At 37.9% G+C, this 27,639-nt stretch overlaps 1 protein-coding gene across 6 annotated transcripts; it reads right to left on the bottom strand.

Annotated features, from left to right (window-relative positions):
* Window positions 1-358: 358 nt before the first annotated feature.
* LOC128859832 (ceramide transfer protein) lies at window positions 359-24,547 on the bottom strand. Of its 6 annotated transcripts, none has more exons than XM_054096930.1 (11): window positions 24,444-24,547; window positions 23,672-23,925; window positions 17,311-17,618; window positions 17,164-17,248; window positions 16,935-17,083; window positions 16,806-16,866; window positions 4,138-4,365; window positions 3,838-4,069; window positions 3,549-3,751; window positions 1,189-1,324; window positions 359-1,118 (listed from the first exon to the last, which is right to left on the bottom strand). In XM_054096930.1, exons 1-11 carry the CDS (start codon window positions 24,475-24,477, stop codon window positions 991-993), a joined length of 1,818 nt encoding a protein of 605 aa, XP_053952905.1. In that variant the 5' UTR covers window positions 24,478-24,547; the 3' UTR covers window positions 359-990. The 6 variants fall into 6 exon arrangements, with proteins under 6 accessions (XP_053952905.1, XP_053952904.1, XP_053952906.1 ...); XM_054096929.1 differs by having other exon boundaries at window positions 23,672-24,080; window positions 24,208-24,537; XM_054096931.1 differs by having other exon boundaries at window positions 24,208-24,537.
* Between the last annotated feature and the right edge of the window lie 3,092 nt (window positions 24,548-27,639).

Here is a 27,639-nt window from a genome sequence, read left to right as displayed (position 1 = left end):
AGCGGCCAGTCAAAATGCCAAAAAGCCCTTGATAGTGGCACTCATAGACCGCAGAGACAAGCTCGGTAAGGTAAGCCATCTTTTGGTACCATGGTTAAGAACGATACTCATAGGATGTTTGGAGTTTAACTATGGTCTTGTTTCGTGGAGAAAAGCGAGGGTTGTGTTCATTCCGAAAGCAGGAAAAAGGCACCCTCAAGTAAAGTAAATAAAAGGCAGTCGAGCACCTTCTCTGTAGATGTCTAGCTCTAGTACCCCTAGATCGTTTGAGCATAAACTAAACGATTTCAATTATATCAACTGCATCACTTGATTCTAACATCGCCTTGACTATCCCTCTTCAAAAATATGAAAATGATATAGTGCGAAAATAATTTATTCAGTAATTTCTTGAAGCGATATTATCCCAACAATCTTATTAATATATTCAAAATAAATACTTCTATGTATTTTCCAATTTCAGTTCAGTCATCCGCAAATATAAATGATCTAAGCTTAAGAGCGAAAGCTCTATTTTAATACAAAAAATGATTGCCTTTATATAGATTGATTAGTTACATTTATGTCATTTGAACTATAAGAACAATAACTGGTTTGGACACTTCACAGTATACACTTTTTCGCTTATTCATATTCACATCAGTTTGCTAAGCCCCATAGTTTCGTGGCTTTTAAACTTCCAACGTGAACTAAAATATCAAACAATGTTTGAGTAAACTACATACATATTTCTGTTTCGTACAGAACAAACAAATTTTAATAAACTTTTGAATATTAATCTTATTGCAAAAAAAAAAAAATGTGTTGAATAAGTTCGCATAACAGTAGCTAATTAAAAAAATTACACATCAAGACGGTACATCAGTTTATTCTACTTGTACAGCATCAATTCTTAGTTACTATTAACTTTTAATTAAGGAAATCACCATAATAGATATCAAAGCTTTATTCCATTATTTTGTCGCAAAAAGTTCTGGATATTTGCTAATATCAGAACATTATTGGTTTGTCCTTGCACTGATCTATCACGTATCCGGTGAAACGTTTAAGGAACTTGGGATATTCGCGCTTGTAAACAGCGCGCAAAGCGGAGGCAGGCGCCCAACCACCAGGATTTACTATATTGAACATAAAAATGAAAACTTTGTAATAATTTAATCATCGATTCACCACTTCCTTGTAGCTTACCAACAGAGCAGTATGTGATTTTACATGTTAATTCATCGCGGGTAAGATCATCGTTTTTTGTTTTTCCAGGTGGTAAATGCGTCTGGCATGCTAAAATCACCGTCAAAAATATACGAACACACTTGCCATTTTTTGACTAGAATATAAAGAAATAATGATAGAATTAATCGAAATTTTTATCTTATGAATAACTAAATAAAAAATGTTCCAGCCTATTTCCAACCACCACCTTTATAAGTACTTTTCCATTAAAAAAGTTTCAACTTTTTCTTTTAAGCTTAACGATTACATTGAACAGCACTACAAAATTGTTTAGGTAAGTATTCTCGCTTGGGGTAATTTGAAGCGAAGACGTTAATAAAATTAGCTTTTTTTGGCGCCACGTCTTACGGGTCTTTTAAGCCCTTTCTTGAGAAGTTATATTTTCACACCTTTGATCCTGCCCATTTATTGTGCAGAAAGTCGAATCGTGAATCAAGTCGATGTCATATCGAACAATAAATCACAGCAGGCATGTATGCATATATTGTAATTGGCTCTATGTAGGGAAGTGACATAGCATAACAACTTGGAGCAAAGGGTAAATCGTGCGCAGTCGGCGAGCATTCAATTAAGCCCAGGGTCTTAAACTAGTCACTTTAATCCGAGCGATTATGAAATGCCTTAGCGCAAGTAAGACTTATCACAAGCACAATCTAGTGGACTAAGTTGGGGCGTTTTGGGATCAGATGTCCTGAGTCTGATTCACAGGAGTTGGAGGACTAATAAATTAATTAAAGCTAGTCTACTAAAACCCAGGAGAAAATGATGTTTTTGGCTTGAATGTGTTTGTAGACCTCACCACATCGCACACATTTATTCTTCCAATCTTTTTTGCAGCCGACCCAAATTAAATTTTTCAAAACCGAATGCTCAAATATGGTTTTGTAATTTTAATTAATTAAATTTTCATTGATTTAAAAATTATACTCAAGTTATGTAGGGCTGAGTCAGGGTATAGTTTTTTATAAATAATAAAAGTATACAACATCAAGTAATTATGTTACATTGAACAGGTAGCAGCAATAGAGCAAAAACAACAAACGCAATGTATTTTGTTTTTGTTTTTTATCCCTAAAATATCAAAATATAAAAATAAAATAAAAAACTAAACCAGCTGCTTTGCTGATACTACTTTTTAAATGCGCCTTGTTTTGGAAACGGAAAAACTTTCATATTTTTGAAAAAATTGTGTTAAAATTATTGATGTTATAAAACTTTTCGCAGCATCACTGGTTGTTATATTATACTTAATTTTGCTTCGGACACTCTGCATATAAGAATCGGCCAAAGCATAACCCTCTATTAATAAGTTTACTACAAACTAAGCAAAAATAACCAGGTTAGCTAAATTCAAGCTGACTTTTTCGGTGCCATTGCGATCCAAAGTTTAGCAATAATGAGTGAGCTCATTCACTACTATGCATTGCCTTTATTTCATATAGCATTTCTTCAATTTGGTTAAGAGCAATGTTTATCTGCTTGAATGCAGTTTATCAGGACAATTCCAGGACATAACCCCACTTGAGTGTTTTAATTTCTTCAAGTAAATCTTCGTTAGCCGAAGGCCTGCCATTTGCTCTGAGCTCTTGAGTTTCTTAAGTTTCGTACCACTCCGGCACGTTATTGCAACGAAGTATTTACACTCAAGATCGATGGATTATGTGGCACGCTCATTGAGCTCACCATCCCACTGTCGGCCAGAGTGCGAGCGGTAGGGATTTCGGCGGATAGTAGCACAGTTTTGATGGAAAATACTGTTAAGAGCTAAACAGAAACTATTAATCAGCTGGAGAAACACTTAAGCATTGTAAATGGAAAAGTCCATTGCAATTAGAGAACTTTGGCTTGGTTACGATCAACCTTAAGCCGGCACAAACAAGTCCTTATTAATAATAGTATATAAATTATATAAAAGAGTCTCTGACACATTTATTTATTTCTGAAATCGAGGTAATTCCAGTTTAGCAGACATAAAAACTTTAAAGAGCGAAAAATACAACCGCTAACACCAACCAACCAACGCTAATTTATATTATTTAAATGTTTTCTTAGGCCCCATGTTTCGTCTAATATATATAATATATATATGTATATATATAAATGTTTTCAGGCAAATTAAAATAGTATAAACACTTATTAGAAGCGCAAGAGTATGACTCTTTTCATTAAAACTGGAAACGATTTCAAAACTTCTATAAATAGTTAGAGTGTTTTGCTTTCGCTCAATAAGTACTGTTGCAATTTTCTACCAGTATTTCTCTGATCTGGCCGATAGATTCGAGTATATAAATTATAATTTAACATAATACATAGCTAACTTCCTGTTTGGAGTAATCCGTGGAGTTATTACAAACAACCCACATATCCTCAGCGTCTTCATCCAGGGCATCAGTAATTTTACGCATATGTGACCAAAAAAGAGCATCACGTTGGCTGGCAGGCCAGATCCGTTTATGTGTTTGTAAGAAAACGAATGTGTCTGGTGATATTTTTTCTAATATCGTGCAGTCTTCAAGCGTTGCTACAAAAAGTTGTGAAGAGATATTTAATATTTATTCGAAAAATTTAAATACGGGTATGTGGATTAAACAACTTTCCCGTACTTACTTTCCCAGTCATTTCGAAATTCGGGCATGAAGAAGTAATGACACATTTCACGTGCCGTAACACCATTAACACTGTGATACGCTTTTAAGGGATCCATGACTAATCCATTTACCTCCTCTTCCCGCTTATACATTTTTATTTCACCTTCATCAGCAAATATTTGCCAACCGTTACCTCCCTGGCCGACTCCTTCGCGAGCATAATGTAACTGTTCTCTACAAACGCGATCGATCTATGAAACGAAAATTAAACGAAATTAAAATTACCATAACAAAAAGCTTAACTTAATTGTGCTATTACCTCCGGCCATAATTCGTGTTTTCTCGCCAGTCCGCCAGTGCCGAATCCTTCTAAGTTGGGATTATTTCTTTCTGTGTTGGATGGATGCGGCCCGTGGGCCAACGTTAATGATTGCTGAGATTGCAATTTTAACTTTGCGCGAATTTGCATGTCTTCTTCGATCTTTTCCAGGCCAGTTTCAACGGCATCGAAGAACTCATCTTCGGGTAACGTGGAATGTGGACCCTCCTGAAAAAAAGATATAATTTTTGTACCTCGCCAGCCATTTTGATTATTTGTTTATTTTGCAATTATTTGTTTATTCTTAGTAAATCTAGAAATACATGAATAAATACTAGATGATAGTGAGAAATATTTATATAATTCATTCATTGACAATTTGAAATTTTTTTTGGAAGATGAAAAAATCAAAAGCCAAAGCATTTGAAATCTTATTAAAATATCTCAATGTCCTATGTATCAGAGCATAAGAGACATATGTAAACCATTCTAACACGATCCATAAAAGAGCACAGGACTGAAAATGTAAAAGAAACAGCAGAGTAAAAATACTCTCCTTCTATTTTGTTTTATATTTATTACAAAATTAAGCGATCTGAAAGCGAAACAAAGAAATTTTTTTTTGAATTCTTTCAAGGGTATTAATATGGCGACCAAATGACCCTTACTACAACCACGGAAGAGATAGGCGTCAACTTGTCAATACTAAACAGCAGAGAACAGGTTCGTGCCAACATGACTTTATCACAGCAGAAAGCTGATATTTTCCTCGATAAATCACGCATAAAAATCGGTTGAGTGAACTGCAGAATGGGACCTCAGCTAAGTATTAAGTGCTGCTTCAATTGCTTCGGCTCAGGCCACCTAACATAGAATTGCAAAGGGCCCGACAGAATGGCCAAGGTTTCTGCATTAGGTGCGACCACAAGCTCAAATAATGCAGCAAAGCCCCAAAAAACTGTTTGTGCTCTGAAGCAAATCACAATTCGACTGATCATATGCCGGGGTCGGGAAGTTTATATGTTATATTGACAGTGACAGTGCTCTTCCTTGACAGAAATTCAGTAGATATCACATATCCGCGTTACAAAATTAATCCCTTTACGCTTGAACAACGTTGGGAGATATTGGAAACTTATTGCCAAAGTCAATGCGGTGTAGACCGAACAATGCGTTTGTTGAAACGAATTTAAAATGGTCTTTTCATTTCGGCGGCTATATTAACATGCTAAACTTACGTATTTGGGGATCGAAAAACTGGTACACGATAATCGAGAAACCAATGTATCCTCAGAGAATAACAGTTTGGTGCGGTTTATGGGGCTGTGACATCATTGCCCCATTGGAAAACGCTACAGAGCCATGATAAACGAATTTTAGTGGCTGGAAACTTAAGATTGGACTTGGGCGATCTTTGGTTTTGGCAGGATGGCGTTCTATGATACACAGCCAACGTGAAACTCGATCTTTTGAGCGCCAAGTTCGATAATCGTGTTATTAGCTATCTCGACGATGTCAATTGGCCCCTCGACTTTTTAGTAAGGGCCGACGTTATTGGAACAATTCATTAACGATTCAGGCCTTTATCGACGAATATCGGACAAGCCATTCGTAAGATAGAGCCAGAAACCGTCACCAAGATTTTGGAAGAGTGTGTTAACAAGATGCGCTACTGCAAAGCCACCCGAGGCAGCCACATACATACATGAATGAAATCGTGTTCGATAAATAATGAATCTTTCGAATAAACTTATAATAATAACCACGCTGTACACTGATAGAAGAGGATATCCAAAAAATTACAAAAAATCAGTTATCATTAACAAACAATCAATAAACAATGTTGATGTATTTATAATAAACTAATATTTATTATTTAACGTACAATGGTTTTCTTTGGTGAGTGTACGCTTTATTTATTTGGGCGGAAAGCGGGCAGATGGCATTCTTTAAATGCCTATGATTGAATGTATTTTTTTTAATTAAATAAAGGAATTATATACCATAATAGAATAACATATACGTACGTAAACGAGATAATATTTGTTTATATAAACGTAATTTATTTTAGCACTTTGTTGGCTCATCAAAACATTGGACACAATTTTGCAAATAAGCAACTGTCATCACATTTATCGTAACTATTTTTTAATTTTTTTTTTTTTTTCGAAAATTGTTGATAATCAAATAACGTTCGAATGTAGATAATAATAATATAACGTTACTTCATATTTCAATCGGTAAGCAAGCGAAAGTGTGCATAGAATAATTAAACAAATTCACAACGTCTAAAACAACTAACAAAACACGCATTACAAATACAATATTTGTGTCGTTCACCAAGTTGACGCGATCGTTGCGAATCACCCACTGAGTGATTGAATTGAAAACGCGAACTAATATGCATTTACAACTGGTGCTCGATAATCGAGCTCAGCAATTTTGCTTCTTCTACATAGGACTTAATAAATAAAACAAAGTAACTCAAGACATACTTTTAACATTAAATTAACTGAAGTAGGTGAATGAGTATGTGAAAAATATCAATACGAAAAAATATTTGGAGATAATTGACCATACGCATTTTTTTACAACCTCTTCTATATAAAATACGTGAAGTGAAGCGCCTTAAAACTTCATCGCTTCTATTTTGATGAAATTTGGCTTTTGAGAGATAGGGGTTCACAATGTTTATTTGTTTTTTCAAGCATTATTTTTTTAATTGTAAGCAGAAAAGTTTTCGGGCCAGGTGAAAACAAATTTGGATTTGTCAACTATACTTCGCAGGAAAGGCAGTGCGTAAATTTGAACAAAAATTACCCACACCCCTTGAGCTTCTCCATAGAGCACTGAGGAAACTTTTTTTAAGAATTACTATCTGTAGATAATTATTAAGAAAATTTTAAAGGAAAGTTCATATACATTTTTTTTAATTGTAGACAAAAACCTTTCAGAGATGTTAAATACGATTTTTCCATCCTTCCAAAAAAAATTCCTTTTGAATGCCAAATACAAAACAATACATAAATAAACTACAAGCGTACAGAATATTTGACGGCTCTACTGTACGATAAGCGTCATGCTGCATGTTTGCTGTGCCTCGCGTATATATTGTCGCATACGCTACGATGACGATGCGACCCGTGTGTTTCGGTGGCCTTGTGGAGTGAAATTCACTGAAATATTTTTCATAGAAAATAGTTTTTTATTGTAAAACTAGTGGATTGACTACATTTTTTGTTTATCCATATTCGGCATAAATATAAAGATCAGATAGTTCTCCAATTCTGGGGCAAGCGAGAGAAGCAATCATTTTTTAAATGCATAATAAGTGAAACGATACTCTTTTTGGTTCCTTTTTAAAGAGCGCATTTGCTTCTGAGCTTATATTGTGCTTCAGGGTATGCCAAAATTTGTGTTTCGAATTCCTAAGATGGTGGCATTTTGGCTCCCCCAAAGCCTTTTCTTTTTCTGGGGAAAGTTCATTGATTCGTTAGGAGCGGTACATTAGGAATAACTCAGACCTCATAAGAATAACAATAACTCAGCGGATATAGTACGGATTTAAAAATGGAAACATCTTTATTGGTATTTTGGATGGTGGTATATTTTACAATATTATTTTCCCGAACTTTATCGAACTTAACCCAATCATCAGAGAATTTTAGAAAACAGTTGTGTTTACTCCGATATTGTCACGGTGGAGAGAATTCAGAGGGTGTGATTTGCTGCCCTAACAGGGAATGTGACGGCGGTTTGTTCACGCAAAAACTAAGATTGTGTTGGTGATATAAGAAAAAATCAGCGAGCCACTGTTCACGTTACTTCGTTGCCGTTGGAACGACTGATTGGAAGAGCGTAAGAATGCGTGCGAAAGGAACGGAAAGGAAGTTACTCTCACAATTTTGCTTCAGATACACCCCATTTACACGATGTCTCCACTGGAAGGGAAACACTGGAAATTCTCTTTTCATGTCTCATTCGCGGGCACACGGGCAGAAATGTTTTCGGCGACATTTTGACATTTAATACTTTAGCATCGTCTGATTCGGATGTATTCTAGCACGCGCTTACATGTAAAGCAGAGAGCGTTCGACAACAGTTTCTTAAATATATGAATGAAAAATGCAAACTGGTTAAATAATAAATAATTTGTTGGTTTTTTTATTGAAATATATTTATAAATTCTTATACTTGAATAAAAAAAATTAAATTAAAAATACTTCATATGTAAATAATATAATTAACTTAAAATTAAACTGAGTATCTAGAAATGCAGGGAAAAATTAGAAATCAACATAAACATGTCCCATAACTATTTTAAATTATACTAATATACTTTACTAGCAAAAATAATTGTGCATTTCCCAAGCAGCGTTCGTATGTTTGTCATCGTTGTTATCTTCCGTTTGCTTGAAAACCAACACATAACTTAGAACTTTCTTCCACGAAAGAAGAAAACGAATGAAGCAACTGTCAAAAATTGCTTTAAGATTGGAAATACGAATAGGAAGCACAAAGCGTGTCGCCAGTACAGGAGACAAATTCCCTTCTCTCTTCCGCGGCCGTCCTTCACCCCCGAACAAAATGTTTCCCTTCCAGTGGAGACATCGTGTAAATGGGGTCATACACCCCATTTACACACGGAGACATCTGGAATGGAGACACTGGAAATTCTCTTTTCATGTCTCATTCGCGGACACACGGGCAAAATTGTTTTCGGCGACATTTTGACATTTAATACTTTAGCATCGTCTGGTTCGGATGTATTCTAGCACGCGCTTACATGTAAAGCAGAGAGCGTTCGACAACAGTTTCTTAAATATATGAATGAAAAATGCAAACTGGTTAAATAATAAATAATTTGTTGTTTTTTTTATTGAAATATATTTATAAATTCTTATACTTGAATAAAAAAAATTAAATTAAAAATACTTCATATGTAAATAATTAACTTAAAATTAAACTGAGTATCTAGAAATGCAGGGAAAAATTAGAAATCAACATAAACATGTCCCATAACTATTTTAAATTATACTACTTTACTAGCAAAAATAATTGTGCATTTCCCAAGCAGCGTTCGTATGTTTGTCATCGTTGTTATCTTCCGTTTGCTTGAAAACCAACACATAACTTAGAACTTTCTTCCACGAAAGAAGAAAACGAATGAAGCAACTGTCAAAAATTGCTTTAAGATTGGAAATACGAATAAGAAGCACAAAGCGTGTCGCCAGTACAGGAGACAAATTCCCTTCTCTCTTCCGCGGCCGTCCTTCACCTCCGAACAAAATGTTTCCCTTCCAGAGGAGACATCGTGTAAATGGGCACATAGCCAAACTCTGTATTGTATTTCTCTTCAATATTATGTAGAAGGAAATGAGCGCTGCCGTTAAGAAGAGAGTTCCAATAGAAACTTGATTAGGGCTAGCTGAAGCAAGAGAAATATCTACGGCGTGAGTATACCATACTATACATATTATGAGAAGTGAGTTGAAGCCCCTTTTATTCACAGTTAAGATGGAGTGCTGATACAATTGCTGTATTATTTTTCCTCATTTGTTGGAGATCTAACTCGAACAATGTGAATTAAACATATAAAATTATAAATCTAGTATATCTCAACTAATAGATCAATAAACGTAAGCACAATTATGATTTTGAAAAGCTGCAAGAGCAAGAGGAGCAGCAGCAGCTCCTCTAAAAAGAAAGAAAACAAAGGAAAACTTGCCAACAAAAAAAAACAAAACAAAAAAATAAAAATATCCTTAGAATTAAGCTTCAATATAATATTTAAAACATATTTTCTTAAACGAAACGAAATTGTTTTTGGTATTTTGTTTTGGTATCAAGGTAACGAAATTCTGAAAGTTAATATTTTTTGGTAGTCATTGAAACGAAATAGTATAATTTACTCCGATTTCTAGGGCATGTGCAAATTTAAATTTGTTTTTCAATTCTTCTGGTGCTGATTTTACGTGGCCATATGGTATCTTAGTAAACCATCTTAAATCGTTTTTTTCTTATTAATTACTAATCTATCCATTATAAATTAGCTTAACATAGTCTGCAAGAATGTATCCATTCAAACACAAATAAACAAATAAGCACTTTTGCAATTGCAGCGCAAGATGCGTAAAATGCGTTGGTAATCACTTAACTGCTGACTGCCCTCGAAAAGGGACTTCATGCAAATGCATAAATCCATTTACAAGAATTGTACTGTTTACAAGAACCTGCCATGAAAAGCGTATCCCACTGTGCGAAAAGTGCTTGGAAATATTGTCCCACGATAATCAATAGTAAAGAATACGATGTCTTACGCGGGAGCCCTAAAAAACAGGTTACCGGCACAGGAACAACCACAACCAACTATTGTGAAATTGAAGAAATTAAGAGAATGTTAAAAACTCTAGTCGAACAAATGAGCACTGTACTTAATCTATTAACAGCATTGCTCCCAAATGTACCAAAATAAATGAGACGCTGATACTTGAGATTTGTAACGCCAATGGGATCATCCAGCACAGCTACGAAGTAGAAGTATTTCCCGATCCCTCATCAGTCCACTCACCACTGATTTTGACTTTAAGTTCTTGTTTTTACGAAAAAAAACTGAAGCAAGGTTGCACAACAAACGGACAAACCAGGTATACTTTTTCAACAAATGCATTTAAAGTGATGTATAGCCGGCAACGTCAGAAATAGAGTGCAACTACGCCGCCACACATATTGACGATCGCATTAAGACTTTAATTAATGAAACACGCAAGCTACGGCGCATACGACAAAAATAACAAACAACAGCTTAACAGGCTCCCAAACAATTAAAAACCACATTAAAAGACGCAAAGAGTGAAGAATTTCAAGAGTACGCTAGCTACGGACTATTCACTGTGGAAGGTAACGAAAACAATGTTACAGCCAACATCTCAAAATGCACCGATAAAAACGTCCAACGGAATCTGGGCAAAAACTGACAAGAAAAAAGCTACCGAATTTGTGAAACACCTTTCAAAGGTTTTTGTACCATTTCCGAGTGAAAATGCGGAAAAAGACCATAAAATTTAAAATTTTTTCTCGGTGCCATTGCAAATGCATTTCCCCGATTCCACGATTTACTTGGGAAGAGGTAAAACACACAATAAGCAATGATTTCAAAACAAAAAAAGGCGCGGGATACGACCTCATAACGAGTATGGTTTTAAAAGAGTTACCCGCTTGTGGCTATAATACATTCATATTTCACTTCACGAAGATTAAAAAAATGTATGCGCAATGAATTAATGCAAATATTTTAAATGTAATATGTATAAACTATTGTCTCGTATTATGTTATACTTATATAGTGTGGGGAATTTTGTATCGAACTCCATTGGGTTTTCCACGCAAAGTTAAACTTCTTTTAAATGTAACTTTAACTAATGCTGAATGTTATTTTTTATGACAGATTGTATGTAATAAATGGAGTTAAACAAAAAACAAATGCATTAAATGGATAAAAGTAAATGCTAGGTGATATATGGGTACATAAAATGTGAGTAACATGCATTTGCCTCCGCTTGTTTATTACACACTGGATTAATCGACTAGGCAATCATATTATAATTCCTGACAAGTGGAATGCATGGAGAGTGGTCCCACTTTTCAAAGCCGGGAAACCCGTCAATCAAGGGGAATCTCTTCGCCCGATAACTCTCCTTTCCCCAATGCTCACTTGAGGCCCTCCTACTCCCACTCTTTTCGAAACTGACCCCAGTTGCACATTATAATGGCTTCCGTAAAGTGCACAGTACCACCACAGCACTCACCGCCATAAACACTCAAGTTAACCGCGGCTTAACCAAAACCACCCCTGCGCACAGTGCGGCCGATTCCCAAAAAGCTGGCCAAAAGTCGAAAAAAAAGTTTCTAGATAGAGTTTTTTTGTCTTTGGGTTGGCTACAGTAATGCCTTGAGTAGTGAAAACCGTTCATAGCAACGTCCTGTACCCTAAGTATCCTCTGTATTTTCAGTCGCAACGTGGCCTTCGTTTGAGCATCGTATTACTGTCGATGAATAGTGAAAGTTGTACACATTTGAAAGATTTTGTAATGGAGTAAATTGAACAAAACCAAATGGAATCATCTTCGGAAGGTTAGTAAAATACGAGAAATCTTTAGTACATATCAATACCTCGACACAAAATTTTTAGCTGCAGCAATACGTATGTATATTAGATACATTTTTTGCAATTTTTTTTTATAAAATTTGAGTTTTCAAACTGTATAGTAATACAACGCCGTCATATGCTGCTTTGAAACCTATTAAAGGTTACTCAAAAAAGTAATGGTTACTGAATAAAACAAGATTCAGCTGCTACCACTTGCTACCTTGCGACCCCGAAAACATATAAATTAACATGCATCTTGATTATGTTCTTGAATATACGCTATTTCACGTGAGGGGGTGGCCAATAGGGGTGGAAGGGGGTGGATTTTCAAAATTGTAAGATCAAATTCGTAATCAGCGACCCTGAAAACATAAATTAACATGCATCTTGATTATGTTCTAGAATATACGCTATTTCACGTGAGGGGGTGGCCAATAGGGGTGGAAGGGGGTGGATTTTGAAAATTTTAAGATCAAATTCGTAATCAGCGACCCCGACAACCCCCGAGTAAGAAATTTTGAATCAATTACTTAATTTTTTGAGTTTTGGCCAGCTATTCGGGAATCAGCCGCACTGTGCTGCGGGAGGACTGCCCTAGTAGCATTGGACCTGTACAAGGCTTTCGATACAGTCAGCCATTCCACACTACTAGATTATATCAATACTCCCGGTGGCATGGGACTGAAAAGGTGGTCCGCGAACTATCTGTGTGGTCGACAATCGTCTGTTATCTTTCGAGACTACAGCTGAAACCAGAGGTGATGTTCTTTCACCTTGCTTTTCAACTTCTATATATAAAAACAAAAATTTTAATTTTAATATGGATTGTACTACTGTGAGATACTTAGAAAACAACCCAGCTGAAAATCGGAGATATTAGTAAACTCACACAAATTGTGAACGGCGACTCTAATCCGTAGGTAACTCCGTATGACACTAAAACACTAATGTACTGCTGGGGGAAAAAGTTACCGGTTTTAATCCTTGCATAAATTTGCTGGAAGTGTAAACAAGTGTTCCAAGATGGCATGATGATAATTATAGTCGAAAAAATCTGCATCGATACAAATGAACAATTAAATTTTAGTTCCAAATTGTGAACATACAAAGGCCAGACCGTAAATAAAGCGTATTATGTGGACGTTATGCAGCGTTTAAGAGCAATGTAGTCGAAAGATTTGATTTATAGAAGAAACATTAGGATTTTGCATCATGACCATTCACGGTTTTATGGTGTTTGATCGATTGAACATATACTTATACGAAAAAAATCGTGGAGAAAACTGAAGTCAATTCTAGGAAATGCATTTGAAAAATATTGGGGCGATTAGACCGTCCGTATAATTTGAATAAATAATAAATATGTTGAGAGAAGAAAATTAAATATGAAAACCACCCAATTTTTAATTTAGATTGGGACAAATCCACTTTAGACGCCATTGATAATCTTTTCTTTTGTTATCTATATTTGGCTGCTTTAGCTTCTCTAGTTCAGGTAGCTTAACTTTTCCTCTTGCATAGCACGTTCCCTGGGGTTCTCTTTAAATTTCATTGCTTTGCAGTGCTGACACACTTTGTGGATTATTCCGATATAAACGAATCTAAACGCGGTACTGTATGTAATATTCGGTTCGTACGAAAAAGCAGTTCTGTTGTTGTTGGCATTGTGCTATTCTACTCCTTAATTCAACCCATAAGACTCCTTTTTTTCTTTCTTCCCGCTCATCCGCCAATTCCTAGAACTACCAATGAATTGAAACTGCTATTCTCAGCTGATTTTGAAGTATATAAATGAATACATCATCGTAACTTTAAAAGTGCTTGACAGTTCATAGCGCACTACCTGCCATTAATTGTCTTCGATTTGTAAAGAAGGTGGAGAGTAGCGAATAGAACAGCAAATCCCAAATGCAAATTTTGGTGGCGTGGTTATTCCACAAATTTGATATGCTTGCAGAAAATATGTTCCTAATGATGGAAATGTTAGTTTAAATACTTTCCTTAGCTAAGTTGCAAGCAATTAATTCATATTTTAACCCAGTAAATGTTAAGACAAAGTATTTATAGTGACTTAAACAGTGTGCATATATTTGGAATATGAACCATATCAGGGAATTGGGATAAATTACTTGTATTATTTGAGCCAAATCGGACAATAAATACGATTTTTAGATACGTCACCTATGGATAAATTTTGGAACAAAATAGTTCGCTTGGTGTAGTAAATACTTGTGCTTCAAATTAAGCCGAATACGATTTTTAAAAATATCTCGACCTGGTTTGAAGATAAACTTATCCTATGAATTGAGACTGAAATGGCTTGGCTGGTTATTTTTCAGTTAACTAGTCACAAGCATACGCGGAAAACCAGTTCAATTTGTATATAAAAGATTAGTTTTCACCGTGTATCATGAAACTAAGCTTTATTTTATACCACTGCCTTCAGTCAAAGCATTCATGCTTCCCCTAGCTGAATGACATTGTGTACCGTCCCACATAACAGCAGACCACTATTTCAGACACAGACTAATGGCACCCTAGAAAACCATAAAGAAATCCTTGTCACGTCAGTCCATAAGTTCGTGCGTATTTTACCCATAATTTCACTTTTGTACGAATTTTGCATACAAAAAATTATTCGCGGAATATAACGGAACTATTTATATTATCTTTGATATATTGTGCATTCAACAAGAGATGTTAACGCGGATAGAAGCACGTATTGTTAAAAAAAAATGGAATCTTCGAACGCGTATAAGAGACATATTTTGTATTTTTTTATAAAAGTGGTAAAAATGCAAAAACTGCTACTGCAGAAATAAACACTGTTCACGGAGAGGATACCGTGAGTGTAAGGACTGCGCAAAAGTGGTTTTCAAAATTCCGAAGTGGTAACTGCGACGTGGAGGATGCCCCGCGTGTGTTCTCAGCTGCTGCAACGGCTTGAAAATGAAAGTTTTTTGAACCGTATCGTTACTGGCGATGAAAAATAGGTCTTTTACAATAATCCTGTTCGCAAACGCTAATGGTTAGATAAAGATGAAACACCAGAACCGACGTCTAGAGATGGCCTTCACTCCAAGAAGATTAGCCTGTCTATTTGGTGGGATATGGCCGGTATTGTTTATTATGAACTTCTGGAACCAAACCAGACGATAACTGCTTATTATTATTCCCATCAGCTATCAAACCTGAATGAGGCACTTAACAAAAATCGACCGTCTTTAGTGAATAGACGCAAAGTTTTGTTTCACCACGACAACGCAAGACCGCAAGGCAAACATTAGGCAAGCTGAACGGAACCTGTGATTATCACCTTTTCCATGTACTTCAATCCCATATGAGTAACAAGAACTACTCCTCAAAAGAAGCTATAAAAAGGGATATCGAAGTGTATTTTGGCTCCAAGGGCAAACAATTTTTTGAGCAGGAAATTAAAAATTTGCCTAAACGTTAGGAAGACATTGTAAAAAATGAAGGAAAATATATTATTGATTAATAAATACTTTAAACATCTTTTTTATAAATTTTAAAACCACCTTTAAAAAACGCACGAACTTATGGACTAACCTGATATGAAATCGAAACTATTTCCATATATTTGGGGTAAGAATGTATTGTATATTCAAACTTGAAATTTATTCTATATGGAAATAAGCGAAATATTCGCTTAATTTTAATGCTAAAACATTGCTTGCTGTCACTTGCTGTATAGCAATTTTATCTTTTCTTAACACTTTGAGGTCGTATTAAATTTTGACATGGCTGACGTACTGGTCGGAACTAATTTCCGGTAGGCTTACGACCGGAATGGTAAAAACGCTTTAGAGACTGAGAGGAGCGCAAAGGGTTCAAATGTACATGTCTGTATGTACGTGAAAATGTGGCAACCGCCATAACCGAGTTGGTTCGTGACTACTTTTCGGTAGTGCCCGGATTTGAAACTCACTATGGGATGGAAACACCAAAAAGGATAGAAAAAGTGGTTTCTAAATAATGCCGGTCGGCAGGTAATGGCGAACCTCCGAGTGTATTTCTGATATGAAAAAGCTCCTCATAAAAATCATCTGCCGTTAAGCATTGTTCCATTTGTGGAACAACATATTAATAAGATTCGTACCAGGTTTTCCTTTACGATGTTCCATACTCGTTATGTGAACAAAATTATTATCCACTTGGGCACAAGGGTTGGGTATAAAAATTAATAAAAAGGGGTGACAGATCAATTTAAATTTTATTAGCTTCAATATTTAGAAACATTAGGCAGATGTCCACATCTGCGATAACTCGTTCGCATTTGAACGCATATTGGCGAAATTTGTTTCAGTGCTGTTTCTCACGTTGTTTTTTTTTTTTTGAGCAATCAAATTATTATTATTGTATATTAGCTAATCGTTTACCAAAATATAATAGTTTATGTGTATTTAATCTGCTTTGAGGTGTTTTAGGAAAACGTGGGGGGAATTACAAAAATTAACGATTTTAATTTTGATAATAGCAACAATTTTTTCGCACTTACCTCCAAATCTGGGCCAGGGTACGAAATACGTTTAATTTTTTCTATTTCCTCCTTGTATTTCCTGTAAAATAAAAAGCGAAGAAATAACAACACAAATTTTCAAAAAGAACTATTTGAATAGCGACATACCGATTTTGTTCTTCAGTACTTTTTCGTCTATCGATTTCCCTCTCCAATTTCTTTTTCCATAAATCATCACTTTCAGTAATTATTTCCAAGCAGTGTTGAAGTGTCGTCAATACCCCGGAAGCTGTGGCACGAAATGTGATTGATTCTCCCTGTAATATAATTAAGTAATATAAAAAAGTGATAATTGTAAAAATATGAACTGACAAATAAATTAAACAAGAACATGTACCTTAAAATCAATAGGCTTTAGGCCATCGCCCAAATCTAAAGGTTTTCCTGTTACTTTGTTAAGATCGGCGCATGCGTCAAAGTACCTACAAGAAAATGAAAAAGGTTTTAGAAAATAACTATTGTATTATACATGCTTTAGGCTAACCTTTGTACAGTTTCAATCTGTCCGAAAAGTATATCCTTGAAAGTCTCTAATTCACCTACTTTTTCCTTTAGGTTTCTTTGTACTCTTTTCAGACTGCTACCACTGGCCACAGACACCGTGTTTGATTGCAAAGATATCGCGCTACCATGGCGCCGCAGGGACGTTGTATCTGTGCTTGCTGTTTCCTCCTTATACATTTGTAGGACCTCGACCCAATGAATGCGATCTTCGGGAGTCTCCGCTCGTAAGCACCAATTGTTGTAATTATTAACAACCACATCGAAACGCAGTTCGTCGGTATCATGTGCCTGAAATTTACACGAAAAAATAGCAAAGAATTTATTTGAAATATACGGCCTCTTCTTTTCGCCAAGCGTTAGCAAGTGGCGAATAAATGAAGAAACTGGTATAAATAAGCACATCTTGGCAGCGCTAAAATAGAATATAAAGAAAATAAAATTACATATGTTTGTAAAATAGTGAGTTATACCAGTTTTATGAGGTACAACCATACTCACTAGCGACGAATTTTGCCCGATAAATTTACTGCTGCTTTCACATGCAAATTTTTCGTCAAGTGAGCTGAGCAGAGAAGTGGCGAATAGAAGAAGCCTATATATGAATATCTGCCGTCGTATCCTAGTGGTTTTGTCATGTTCATCACACGGTCGGATTAATTTCCCACCATGGTCTTGAAACATCGGTCTATTGGCTTGTAATGGCAAGACCCACAATATTTTTCGTCATTAAAAATCTTTTAATAAGAATGTGTGCCATTCAAGGGCGGAACACGACTATAGGTCACTCCACTTATATGTCAACAGTTTGCACAGCAAGAATTGGAGAACCTCAGTTACACACTTATCAAAGGATGTAAGTGTCACTTATTTTTCCTTAGATCCTGCGGGATGCATTTTTATCAAGAATGAAATAAAATTCTGTAGTTATCTGATATGCACCGGGTGATTCAATAAGACCGCAAATTTTCTCTTATAAATAAAACAACTATGTCCGTTCATTTATGTATGGAACACAATGTCCGTTAAATGCCCACCACGACCCCTCTGGCAGTACAGCATGGACATATCAAGTACATAGTACTGTACGAGCAGTACATCATTTATAACGCGTATGATTTCGTTCTTCATAATTCAGGACAAGCTTGTTTATTGCAAGGCAATTTTTCTCGACGTTACCCAAGCATTTACCCAGGGTAAACGATTTTATTACAGATAAATTTCCGATGTCGGCTGGCGTGAATCAGGGAAGCCTTCTTTGTCTATCGTTATACCTTTTTTTCAACATTCGCAGATGATATTGCAGTTATGCACCAAAACAAATGCCCAAAAAAGCATCACAAATCTTACAAAAGCACATAAAGCTTGTAGAGGAGTGGCTGGGAAACTGGCGAGTTAAAGTAAATGAACAAAAATATAACCAAGTGAAATTTATGCTCAAGACAAGTACATGTTAAGCTGTTGTTTTAAATAACGTAACCATTCGCAGAGGCGGCCGCCGTAGCGGAATGGGTTGGTGCATGACTACCATTCGGAATTCACAGAGAGAACGTAGGTTCAAATCTCGGTGAAACACCAAAATTAAAGAAAAACATTTTTCTAATAGCGGTCGCCTCTCGGCAGGCAATGGCAAACCTCCGAGTGTATTTCTGCCATGAAAAAGCTCCTCATAAAAATATCTGCCGTTCGGAGTGGGCTTAAAACTGTAGGTCCCTCCATTTGTGGAACAACATCTAGACGCACACCACAAATAGGAGGAGGAGCTCGGCCAAACACCCAAAAAGGGTGTACGCGCAATCTTCCGATGGCGAAATCCAAAATAGCAAAGAAAAATATATTAAAACATTGCAGAACCCAAATGCGGCAATTTTGGTTGTTAACATACATATCCGTTCAAGTGAAAATGTAAGGCATGCTCTGCGTTCTTACAGAACGCCCATTTGCATACAATGTTTAGATCACTTTTATGCGTTGTTACACTGAATGTCGCTTCATGATCAAATTTGCCAAAGTCAGTAATAAATATTGATTGAAAAAAATATTAAAAATTAACATATACCCTATTATCAGAAAGTACCGTGAATGTTTATTTTACACGAACCGCGCACGTGGGAACCAGTCCATATTTTTTTCTTATGTGGGTAGGACTGTAAGATACACATCTGTCACCTTATTGTCTGCCTGGCCGGCCGGCAATGAGGGCAAACAATTCTTGGATTTTGCATGATGATAACGCGCCAACGCACCGAGCCCAAATTGTTCTGGATTATTTGACAAAACACCAAACACCAAGTAAATACCATCGTGAAAGCACCGTATTCACCTGATATGGCCCCGTGCCACTTCTTTTTGTTTCCCATGAAGATATGTTCAGGTTTTAGCAATATAGCATGTTTAGTTTGTTTGTAAGAGCCATAAATAAGACAAGTGCTTTGCGTGTTCGGCGATTTTCTGCTATGGAAAAAATAGATCAAAGAAGTTGCATCAAGTTGTGTAAAAAATGGAATTAAGTGCTTGAAATGTTGACAGTGACATACGGTGAAAATACTCTGAGTCAAAAAAATTTTAACAAGTGGCACAAGCTTTTCACAGATAGTCGAGATGATGTGAATGCCAACGCTCGCTCTAGACCCCCCAGCACATCAACAACCGATGAAAATGAAGAACGTTGATGAGCCGTCATGGAATCAAGATAGCTGCGGTCCAAGAGACAAAACTGCACGCAAGCTCCTCCCTGATCACCAGGGATGGCTACAACGAGCACAGAAATGATCGCAACGGTGGAGGCCTAGCGCTCATAGTCCATCACACAGTGCAGTATCGTCTAATCGATGAAGGCATCGACCGCAGCGACAGCATCTTAGAATGTCAAGGTATAGGCGATGCCGAGCTCCAAATATTCAACATATACATACCCACTGTCACCTGCTGCCCGGCAGGATATCACCCTGATATAGGTGCGCTCATCAGGGCTGAAAACCGATTGGTAGTAGATGACTTCAATGCGCAGAGCAGATAGAGGACTCGATATTCAGCACAGTAAACGACGGACGAGAGTAGTGGGCAATTGCAGCAACTCGTCTGACATCACAATTGCTAGCGCCGATCTTATAAATAGCATAACCGCGACCTATGCTATCGCTTGTATCAGACCACTCGCTCATTATCATCTCGATCGAGAAACCTGCCAACTTTGTTTCCACGGGTCATATATCAACTTTAATAAAGCTTATTGGATCAAATTCGCGAAATTTACTGAGGACACCTTCACCGCTCTCCCCATTCTCCCTAGCGCATTCCGCAAGGTGATCACAGCTGCCGCAGCTCGCTTCATACCTGGATCCGGAACATACGTCCCAATTTCCCAGCTGAAGCGGCTGTTCTTGCAAACGAACGTGAACCCGACGAAGCACAGCGACAAGGTGGATATCACCTTCAACGGTTGTACTTCTTCGGATCCAAACAGTTGCGCGAGCTATTTCAGCCGGCAATTTATTCTGCATCCTCCGGGCGGCAGATCCAAGCTACCAGACGGCTGCACAAAGTGACGTACAACAGTGCGCCACTTATTTTCTCCAGCGATTAGGTTCAAGGGGCCATCAACCATATGAAACCATTTAAAGCCAGTGGCCCTGACGGACTAAACATGCTGATATTGAAAAAGCTGGGTCCATTGGGAGTGGAATACCTAACAAGGGTCTTCAATATGTCTATGGCCACTCATTATTCGTGGCGAGTGGAAATCAGGGAGAGTGGTCCCTCTGCTGAAACCTGGGAAACCCGGGATTCTCATCGTCCGATAACTCTCCTTTCGCCAGTAGTGAAGACACATGAAGTCCTTCTACTCCCACTCTTTACGAAACATCTGACCCCAGCCTCACACCAGCACGGCTTCCGAAGAGTGCACAGTACCACCACGGCACTCACCATCATTAACACTCAGATAAACCGTGGGCTCAAACAAAACCGCCCCTGCGAGAAGACTGTCCTAGTAGCGTTGGACCTAAAAAAGGCTTGCGACACAGTCAGCCATGCCACACTACTAGATGACATTTTGCAGTCAAATCCCCGCCAGGGCTGAAGAGGTGGACCGCGAACTACCTGAGTGGTCGTCATTCGACGGTTCTATTTTGAGACCAAATCTCAAAATAGAGGAAAATAGAACAAGGGAATCCGCACGGTGGTGTCCTGCCACCCTTGCTTTTTAACTTTTATATAATAAAACTCCCCCAGCCACCATAAGGGAGTCTCCCTGGTCTCCTACACCGACGACTGCACGATAATGGCATCGGGCAATGACATTGATAGCCTGTGCGCCAAGGTAAACGACTGCCTCTCCCCGCTTCTTCACTGTGAGGAACCTACAAATTTACCCACTAAATCCATGGCGACTCTCTTCACCACCTGGACAAAGGAGGTCAAACTGCAACTTAAGGTAAAAGTCAACCCAATTCCGACTGTTAACAACCATAGAATATTGGGAGTTCCCTTCGACAGTTTGCTCTCCTTCTCAGCGCATGCAACCGCTATTGCCACTAAAGTCCAGAATCGCAAACAAATCGCTTGCCGGCAGCACTTGGGGCAAAGACAAAGAAATGTTGCTATCGACTTTTAAGGGGTAACACCACTGTACACGCGTAAAATAAACACGATTTTTAAAGAATTTTTTTGTATAGAAGGAAATGGAAAACAATCACTCTGATTTGGGAAGTTATTACTTATATACTAAAATACAAAACTACAAAGTTTGATCGAAAAATTTTACAAAATGGCGGCATTGGAGACATTTTTGTAATGTGGTTTCTCTTGAAGGAGCTCCGCGGCACGCAGCACAGAGAGTGCAAATTTTAATCTGGAACAAAGAAACATTTTTTTTCTTAATCTAGATAAGAATAGCTAGAGAAACACGTAGGGGATTTAAAAAATATTTATTTTTGTGGAATTAGCAAGCATTTGAAGGAAAAAACTCTAAAAAAACGGCACTTAAATAATTATAACAATCGTTTAAATTAATCTATCGAAAATCCCCTACGCTCTTCTCTTAAGAAGGTTATTATACAGACGTAGTGAAAAACCTGATTAAAAATATTTAAAATTGTTTGAGTTATGCTGCGTGCCAATTTCAGAAAACGTGTTTTGAGGAAAACGCGTTTAAAGTTTGGAAATTTGGAGAAGTCGTTAGGTAGCAGTCACTAACGCTTGGTTAAAAGCTTCAAATATTTATGAAATAAACTTCGGTAACGTATACAACTTTTTGTTCTGTATTTTAAAAGGTTCAAAGAATTTTTTAAGCTTATAAAAAAAAAAATCAATTTTTTGAAATTTCTACAGTGGTGTTACCCCTTAAGGCAATAGGCCGGCCGGTTCTAAACTATGCTGCGCCTGTCTGGTCGCCTGGAACCAGTGATTCGCAGTGGACGAAGCTACAGACCTGCCATAAGGACTGCGACAGGATGTACCAAATGCAACATCTTCACGACGAGGTCCATATGCTTCCTGTGAAGGAGCATAAAAAATGCAGGCCAAGACTCACAAGGAGCTGTAACTCTAAATTATGATGACGATTATGATTTATTATAATACGAAGATAATGTAATTTTGTGTAGTTTTGTCGGAATAAATTATGTGGCCTACATAACTTTCCAATGAACTACCTTCCTTGAAATGACATCGCACTTCTAAAGCAAGCAAGTAGGGAACAGTATTTTTTAACATTTTTAACAGTGATTAGATCTCCAGACAAACTTGTTTGTTCAGAGGTCATAACGAGTGATCGGTAATTGTATAAGCTATGCTGCAGTTTTTATGGCGAGGAGTTTGTAATGTGGAACTTTAATTGTTTATTTCCATGTTGTCAAAAAATCTTATGTTAAATAGATGCCCAACTTGGTTTAATACATGCGGTTGGAACGAGCTTGACAAATCGAATACAATGGTCAATTCTTATGTAATTTTCAATAGCTATTGGCTCACAAGAAACACGTATTTTTTGACTTCAATTATTGCTACAATAATAAATGGATTACTCAAGTTTATTAGGGCTTTACATATATATGCAATGAAACTGATTCCATAAAGAGCAATAAAAGGATTTCAAACTTTATATTTGGGAAGTCGGCCACGCCTTTCAGCACCGAAGCCGTATATACGTACTCCACACCCTTTAACTCGCACAAAAATTCTTTTATTTAACTCTTTGCAAAAATTTCGCGAGTTTGTCCAATGCTTTTGTTGGAGCCGATAACGGATATTGTTCTTCTTTCACCTAACCGGAAAGAATGGTATTCATATAAAATCTTTGTTCTAATTGAGTGTTTTGCGTGAAGGTTTTTTCATATACCTACCTTTATTGTAGCTTTGCTGAGGCTGATAGCTCCCCGGCAACCAAAATCTGATTCTGATTCAGATTTGTAATAAGAAAGTGTACCATTTTTCAGAACAATATAACGTGGTTGCCAGCCATATATATAATTTGTCCATTTGCTAAGGTAACCACGGAGCTCTATACTGTTATCTAAATATTCATGTTCCGAATCATCGCTTTGAGAGCTTGTGTCAAGGGGAAAAGATCCCATGTTCCGTAGGGCTTGTGACTCCACTGGTATAGAAGATAACATGTTGATATTACTTAATTTAATATTTGCACTTATCGGCATCGGATATGTGAAGTTATTGAGGTTGGCGGGATTTGAAGATTCCGTAGACATATTAGCATCCATTTTTTCCAATAAGTGCAAATGAAACTGCGATTGCCTTTATTATTAGTACACAACGGAAGCGGCAGTAAGTTATACTTTTCGATTTATTGTATTGATTAATCTTCATAAAACTATCACTTTGACAATGACAAACGTATATTTTTGTATACATATGTACATACTTGTGCTGTTTGTTTTATCTAAGCTGTTTTCATTCTTTTGTTACACAGAGAATGGATTTTAAATTATATATGCAATGGAATAACAAGGTTTTATTTGCAACATTAATTGGAATTGTTACAGGACGTTGGAGAACTAAATCTTTTTACGGTGGTTTGTAAAAATGTTATAATAAATGTCATATATTCTTCACAATCTATACTTTATCGAGTTATATCAAAAAGAAATTACTTCATACTACTACAAATCACTACACAAACTTCTATTATCATACTGTTCCAAACAAAGAATGTAAATTTATTATTCAAAATTCTATGGCAATGGCTCCAAGCCTGTCAAAATTTACATGAGATAATAAGAGGAACAAGTAGAATGAATCACCGGGTGTATCGGATACAATTTAGGGTATAATCCAAAGCAAATTGAGTACTACAGGTGGCGCCTTCTCAAAACAGTCACTTTATTTTTTGCGATTTTGACAACTCTTACCTCAGGTCCCTTTGCAATACAAAGCAAACAAAAGGAGAAGAAATTACATGTTTGTAAAATTCAGGAATGGTTTGACAAAATTGTGCTTTGTGAGATTTAAACTAAACAAACTAAAGAAAATAAAGTGCCACGTTAAATTGTGAAAGCACAAATTAATATAATGCCTCCAAATGCAGTTTTTATGCGGAAGGCAACGTGGCGAGAAATTATGTGTGTGTGCGTACAATTTCTTGTGTTAGGTTGTTTCCATTGCTTTCGCCTGTTCTTCCTCCAGAGAACGTTAAATACATTAACAGTATCGAACCCAACCCTTGACTAGAAATATTCTGCATCTGCCACAAACGGCTCCACCTCGGTTAGGTGTAACAAGTGCAACGGGTGCTTCCATCTTAATACCTGCTCAGGCCTTAAGACACATAGGGAGTGGTCCACAGGGTATGTGGTTACGTGTTGCTCCGGCAACCGGACGGCCCCTGCCTCAACGGCTTTACCGTTCACCCACAACCCTCCTGCTCTAATCCTAGAGCGGGGACAAACCAGCAGCAAACCAGTGGCACGGCCGCCCATCCCCATCAGGCCGCAACAACAACTGCGAGACGCACAGCAGGATCAACGTGGACAACCTCACGCGTCGCTCACACCCCGTGTTAAGACAATACTCCCAAGGAGCTTCATACTCCTTCAACTTAACTGCCTCATGAGCAAGATAGATGAGATAGTCGACATCACGAGTCGAGATGCAATCCCAATAGCTACGGTCCAAGAGACAAAACTGCACGCTAGCTCCTCCCTGACTACCAGGGATGGTTATAATGTGCACATACAAGTTCGCGAGCGGGACCACCACCAACTAACCTTTTATAGTCCACCACACAGTGCAGTATCGCCTTATCGATGAAAGCATCGACCGCAGGACATCACCTTAGAATGTCGAGATATATAGGTCCGATCAGGCGATGCCGAGCTCCAAATTTTTAATATATATGTACACCCTGTCACCTGCTGCCCGGAAGGATATCACCCTGAAATTGGTGCGCTCATCAGAGATGAAAACCGATTGGTAATAGGTGACTTTAATGCGCATCACGATCTTTGGCATTCCAACCCACCAAACGACCGTAGGGGACACCACTTGGAAGAGTAGATAGACGACTCGAAATTCAGCACAGTGAACGACGGCGTCCCCCCAGGGTAGTGGGCAATGGCAGCAGTTTGCCTGACATAACAATTGCTAGCGCTGGTCTGATCTTATATTAACTTTAACAAAGATAATTGAGCCGGCTTCGCAGAATTTACAGAGGACACCTTCGCCGTTCTCCCCATCTCCACCGTTGTCGCCTAGGTGAACGCGCTTTCCGCAAGGTGCTCACAGCTGCTGCGGCATGCTTCCTCCCAGCTGGAAGGATCAGGGACATACGTCCTAATTTCCCAACCGAAGCAGTTGTTTTAGCAAACGAGCGTGACCACCTACGCCAGGTCGATCCCGGGGATCCCCGTACAAGGGATCTCAATTCGGATATTCGGAACATAAGCGGACAAAATGGGAACAGCATTTGGCTATGGTCCACCGTAAGGTCCCTGTGGAACACCTTCAACGGTTGCACTTCGTCGGACCCGAAGAGATGCGTGAACTACTTTAGCCGGTACTTCATATTGCATTCTCTGGTCGACAGATACAAGCGTCGTGCCACCAGACGGCTGCACAAACTGCCGAACAACAGTGCGCCGCTTGCTTTCTCCATTGACCCTGATGAACTTAACATGCTGATGTTGAAAAAGCTGGGTCCATTGGGAGTAGAGTACCTCACAAGTGTTTTGAATATGTCCATGGTCCCTCTCGTGATTCCTGACAAGTGGAAATCAGAGAGAGTGGTCCCATTACTTAAACCTGGAAAACCCGCCAACCCAGGGAACTATTATCTTCCGATAACTCTCCTTTCTCCAGTAGTGAAGAGTCTTGAAGCCCTTCTACTCCCACTCTACACGAAACATCTGACCCCAGTCTCACACCTGCACGGCTTCCGAAGAGTGCACAGCACCATCACAACACTCAACGTCATTAACACTCAGGTAAACCGCGGGCTCAACCAAAACCGCTCTACGCTACTAGATGACTTTTACAGTCGACACTCCAGTCGACAAGGCTGAAGAGGTGGACCGCGAACTACCTGAGTGGTCGTCATTCGTCCGTAATATTTCGAGACAAATCTTTGAACAGAGGAAGATAAAGCAAGGAGTGCCGCAGTTCCCCTTCACCCTTGCTTTTGAACTTCTATGTATCGAAGCTCCCCCAACCACCAGAAGGAGTTTTCCTGGTATCGTACGCCGACGACTGCACGATAATGGCATCGGGCAAAAACATTGATTGCCTGTACGCCAAAGTAACCATATACCTCACCTGCCGTTCGCGCTTCTTCACTGCGACAAAGGGGGTCAAACTGCAACTTAAGGTAAAAGTCGACGACACAGCAATACCGACTGTTAACAACTCCAAAATCTCGGGAGTTACCTTCAACAGTTTGATATCCTTCTCTGCGCACAGAACCGCAATTGCTACTAAATTCCAAAACAGCAACAAAGTCTTCAAATCGGCAGTATTTGGGGCAAAGACAAAGAAATACTGTTGGAGACATTTAAAGCAATTGATCGGTCTGTTCTAAACTAGTGAACTAGGCTGGAACTAGTGATACACAGGGGACGAAGCTTCAGACTTGCCAAAACACTGTCATTCGGACAGCGACAGGCTGCCTTTTGATGTCTCCACTACAACACCTACATGACCAGAACACAACAAACTGCTCAGCAGTTTCTGACCATCAAACCATCAAACCCACTCATCTAACACCCCTTTCCCTCTGGACCCAACCTGTCCAAATATGTATCAAGTTTCCTATGCCTACCGTTAGATGAGCTAGATGAAGATGATCGGTGATCTATATAACACT

Source organism: Anastrepha ludens, chromosome 4 (assembly GCF_028408465.1).
Source record: "Anastrepha ludens isolate Willacy chromosome 4, idAnaLude1.1, whole genome shotgun sequence".
NCBI classification, from domain to species: domain Eukaryota; kingdom Metazoa; phylum Arthropoda; class Insecta; order Diptera; family Tephritidae; genus Anastrepha; species Anastrepha ludens.
This window is presented reverse-complemented; position numbering and strand designations above follow the sequence as displayed.